The sequence below is a fragment of the Penaeus japonicus genome, unplaced genomic scaffold, assembly GCF_977035675.1.
Source record: "Penaeus japonicus unplaced genomic scaffold, GWHDUDI00000001_assembly GWHDUDI00000037, whole genome shotgun sequence".
NCBI classification, from domain to species: Eukaryota; Metazoa; Arthropoda; class Malacostraca; order Decapoda; family Penaeidae; genus Penaeus; species Penaeus japonicus.
In genome coordinates, this window is record NW_028234439.1 from 12,965,089 (window position 1) to 12,970,088 (window position 5,000).

The 5,000-nt window shown below is 37.3% G+C and overlaps 1 protein-coding gene across 5 annotated transcripts in view; it reads left to right on the forward strand.

Moving 5' to 3' along the window:
- Positions 1–3,667, forward strand: part of drn (zinc finger AN1-type doctor no) — a 105,304-nt gene extending 101,637 nt beyond the window's left edge. For all 5 annotated transcript variants that reach the window (XM_086532632.1, XM_043016188.2, XM_043016185.2 and 2 more), the window contains one exon: positions 1,809–3,667. In XM_086532632.1, the coding sequence (XP_086388758.1) occupies positions 1,809–1,957 (149 nt within the window). In that variant the 3' untranslated portion in view covers positions 1,958–3,667. The remainder of the gene's footprint in view (positions 1–1,808) is intronic.
- The last annotated feature ends 1,333 nt before the right edge of the window (positions 3,668–5,000 follow it).

Consider the following 5,000-nt stretch of genomic DNA (forward strand, 5'->3'; position numbering starts at 1 on the left):
CACATGCAGTGGAGTTGAGAATGGATGCATACAAGAAAAAGTTATAATTGAGAATAAATAATTGAACAACTTGTTTTGATTTTATCTTCATCAGTATTACGTGGAATTCTGAGGAAGATTTAATCAAAAGTCGGTTAATTCTCTTGTGTTGTGAAGTTATTCATTCTTATTTGTACTCTTTTCTACATTTGTCACAATGTTCAAAGATGCATACCAATGGGTGGGTATTGAAGAGCCTGCAAAGAGGGAAAGTTATTTTTTTCAAGAGAGAATAGATACCCTGTTGATTGGACGACCAGGAGTGGTATTCTTATAAATAACTTTTGAAGAGCATCTGCAATTTACAAAGATTTTTATCTGATGCTTGTCACATTAAAGAGATCCAATATATATTTTTCATGACAGGTGTGACACCTGAAGTCAATAAGTTAATTTGAATTTGGGAACAAAAAAGATGGTGATTGAACATAATCATTAAAAAGATATTGTATAGTGGACGTGAATACCTGCAGTAACAGCATTTCATTGATAAGAATTCTTTGAAGAGCAAGTAGCACTCAGTAATTAAAGAAATTGCAGACTAACTCTAGTTAGTAGGAATTATAAAGGGTTATTGAAAATTTGTTTCAAAGTAATTTTGTGCACCACATCAGCTAGAAGAAGGCAAAGGTAGTATTGAGTAAAAAGAGAAGACATCATTTAAAGGTTTGGGTACTTGTCAGCCTCTTGTAAAGTATTTTTTAATCAAGTTGAAGGTAAAAGCCATTATAGTGGTGACTGGACGAACTTAATGTGAGTAGATGTAAGTAAATAGAACTGGTGTATATCCAACTAACTAAATGCACAGACAGCACAACTTTAGAAACAAGGATGTGACATTACAGTTGTTGCCCATTTCAAAAATAGATACAAGGAATGTCTGAGCATTGGTTTACAGGGAGACATTATGTAGCTTTCTGTATTTGAAAACCTCTTGATACATCTGTATGAAGATTCACTTTTTTGGTAGGAAATGGAAAACTAAGAACAGAAAATTTAATTGTGTGACATTGTTATTGAATAGATTAATTATATTGTCCAAAAATTAGATTTCATGATAATTGCTATGTCAATATATTTTTTCCACTGCCTACCTGTCACTTGAATGTAAATGCTTTTAGTAGCAACTTACCATGTTTTCCTGTTTGCAAAGAGTTAATAGCTGATAGAAAAAAAGAAAGAACTAGCACTCTAGTGAAGATTTCTATTTTATGATTAGAGAGTGCAAGTAAAGATTAGAAAAATATTGAAAGAAGTAAGGGTGTTGTATCATCTGGGAGGGAAGAAGTTACTCTAGGATAGTATGCGTGTGTGTGTGTAGGTTAGTGACAATGCATGTGTATATGTAGTTTAGAATAAAGCTTTGAAATGAGATATCATATATTCTCATGACAAGGTTTTTTATGAGTATACTAGAAGGTTTACTCAGTGTACTCTTTGTTCAGGAAAAAAAAATTGAAGACCATTTAAATGATTCATTGAAATTTCATTTCATTCATTTCATCATGTTTGTGGTCAGTTAAAGTTTGAGTCATTAATTTAACAATACACCATTTTAATTAGTTCATTAAAAGTGACTTCAATCAATGGAGAAAAGTTTTTGCCATTATACTTTACTCTTTCATGTCATGCTTCATCCAAGGACCCAATTGCAAGTATTGATAACATAATGTTTGAAGTGAAAATTATGGGGATCATAATGGAAGTGAAGGTAATAATATAGTTTAAGCTTGAAGATCATTTATTAATTATGAATTTCTTTCTGACAGGTTTTACATGCAGGTGTGGAGGCCTTTTCTGCTCAGTGCATCGCTACAGTAATGAACACCACTGCACGTTTGACTACCGCGAACATGGAGCGGAAGAGATCAGGCGGAACAACCCTGTGATTAAGGGTGAAAAAATCCAGAAGATATGAAGACACCACTAGACGGCCAACAGTCGAGCCCCACCTCACCCCAGCTTAGGTCGCTAACAATGAAAGAAGAAAGGAAGTGAAAAGAGTCGTTAGATGACTTGGATCATAGGGTGTTATGGTCATGTCAGGAGTTAACAAGTTTTGATTTTTCCTTTTTCTTCTATGAATATATTTGGAAATAGGCACATTTGTATACTAGGGTTACTGTAATATTTTTGACAGGGGATCTGTCTGCAGTGATCATGCTGGAATTTTTGAGTTGTGTTGGTTGGCTCTGCTGTGTTGTGTGTTTGTGTCTGCGTGGGGGGCTGTAGAAACTGTTGTTGCTGGAGGTCCCGCCACTTGTGTCTAGCATTACCTCATCATTTCACTACTGTCATCATGTCATAACCATTACTTTCATAGTCATATCTCATGTGTCACCATCACCCCATCGACTCGGCATCCTCATCCATCATTTCACTGTCTCATCATATGTCGTCTAGTATGTAGGGAAAACTTACCTGACGGATGCCTTGGCACAAGGTCTTGTTGGGCAGAACTCATATACTGCGTCCTTGAAAAAAAAATAAGAAAAAAATTGTGGTGTTCCTTAAAGGGCAGATCCACTACATGAAGTGTACTTGCTCTAGTTAACTGAAGGGTAAAGAAGAATAAGTTTAACCTGTGTAACAAATGTATGATGCCCACTTCTGACCCTCGCAGCCACTTGCTGTGCGTATCTTCAGATCCGGACATCGCCCTCCTGGGTCAACAAATGGCCTTAACTCTCCATGCCACCACGCCACTTCTCCAAGTACCACCTGGGCAGGCCACTGAAACAAAAACTTTTGCTCGGAATGGTTTGTGGGATTGTGTGTTAACTGGCGCAGCCTCCTCAAGGTCTGTTGGCCCAGTCGAAGTGATGCCTTACTGCAAGTGACATGTGAGCCAAGGATTCTTTGATCCCATGTTATTATGCACTTGGACTTAACATATAGATGGGCTTTCAAGCCTTTTGTACCAAGCGTATTAAATTAATAATTACTGCAACATTTGTAGTGGCTATGAGAAATGGACAAAAAATGAGGTAGCCTTGTTTGTATGTGTGTGTATGAATGATACTTACCTCTAGGGCAATTGTGTTAGCATGTGTGCTATTACTCTTATTATCATAACTTCAAATGTAAAAACAGCTCACTTACCACTTGGGATTCTTATGGGGAAAATGCCTCTTGTAGGAACTTGTCTGTCCTTACATCAGTGTCTTTATATTGATTGAGCTATGGGGGTTTCCTTTGTTTATGATCCTCAATACAAGCTCTGTGCATTATTATCTTACACTTGATATGCACCTCAAACTGATGAAGAAAAATTATTTGATTTTTTTGTAAGAAGCGTTTCTCTTGTTTGTGTTTTTATTGCCGTAGTTGGTGCTTATACAGAGTAGCAGACGTATTGAACATCACAGTTTTTAATGAAAATAAAGGTAACTGGCAAGCTCCTTACAAATGTTGTTGTGATGCCCTTTGAAAGCCACGCCATGTTTGCTCCTTCCATTTTAGTGTTTAGTTTTATGCCAGTCCAATGGCATCTTGTTTGTGAGGAGTTTGTTTCTTTGCTTTATAACTATTCCCTCTTGATTACCATTATTATCAATAGTCATTGTTACTATATACGATTTGTAGTCAAATATGTCCTGGTGTGCTCAAATAAATGGGTACAGCTAACTATGAAAGTGTTTCTTTGTTCTACCCTGTAAGCAAAACTGATTGCCAATTAATAAAGTTACATAATAATGTGAACAAGAAAACCTTTGACAGTATGGCTAAAAAATATAGATCACCTTACGTATATCTGTCTATGACTAATGAATGTTTTGATAAATCCTTTTATCTACAAATTGTTGCCTTCCTTTATACTTGCAGCCTTTCACATCCACTAGTAAGCATGGTAATATCAAGATGTATTTTATGTACAACAAAAAACACTTTTAGTGACAACTGGTGTAAAATCTATAGACATACTTTATATTAAATCAAGGTTGGCATAACCTGTCAAGCTGTCTTATACTATGTGTTAGATGCTGTTTTATTACGTAATTTAACCTGCTGCCGACAGGGTGGTTTTGTTTCCTATTGGTTTAAAGTGTGTAAGCCTATCGCCTCAGGTTATTATTCTGCTCTTGCCGAGGCCAACAGCTACGTGGCCGATCACCTGGCATGCGAGCCATATGGAAAGCCATGACATGTGAAATCATGAAGAAAATATAACCTTTGTTATTAATTTGTTAATGAATATCTTTGGGAGGTGAAAAATAGGCTTAGGATGGCCCTGTTTCTGCACATTACAATGGCCACTAGCTGCATTTATATGATCATCAAACTTCAATTTTCCAGTAAAGGCTTATAAATGATTACATACACAAGTGCATAGACTGTCAGAGTTCCTGTTGCTATATTGAAAAGAATTTAGATGCCTTCTCAGCAAAGTTTCTATAGTATTTAACTTTCACCTTGGTTTAGAGCAACAATTCCTAGTTTTAAATGCCTTTTCGGTAGACATATTCAACACCAGATCAATAAACTGGTAATAATGTCCAATATTGACATAAACCCATTGTGGATGGGGTGCCTAAAGACCTAACTGGTTGTCAGCGTGGGTGGTCTACGACACTAGCAGCACCAGCTAAAAATTAGAGACAGAGGGAGGGTTTTCTCTGCCCTCTGGGTAGCGCAGACTAGCCCAAACAATATTTTTCCATAAATCCATCATAATTAACCCATTCATGTCAGGGTTGTTCCGGCTTTGCATGGTCGCAATATCTGGGTTCTCGAACGCATAAGCCTAACGCCTCGAGATTCTTGGAAGCACAAGCCGCGAGCCTGGGCTGCCCGCTCGCTCAACCCGAGTGCCGGGCTTGCCCTCATATCTCGTCCCGGGCGTCTGACGCAAAAACCACAAAACGTGTCATCACGTCAACCAGCTCCAATGGGTTAAATAAATCCATCATAATTAGTCATCATTAGGATGACTTTGGAACTCTGGAGCTAATGCCGTTACA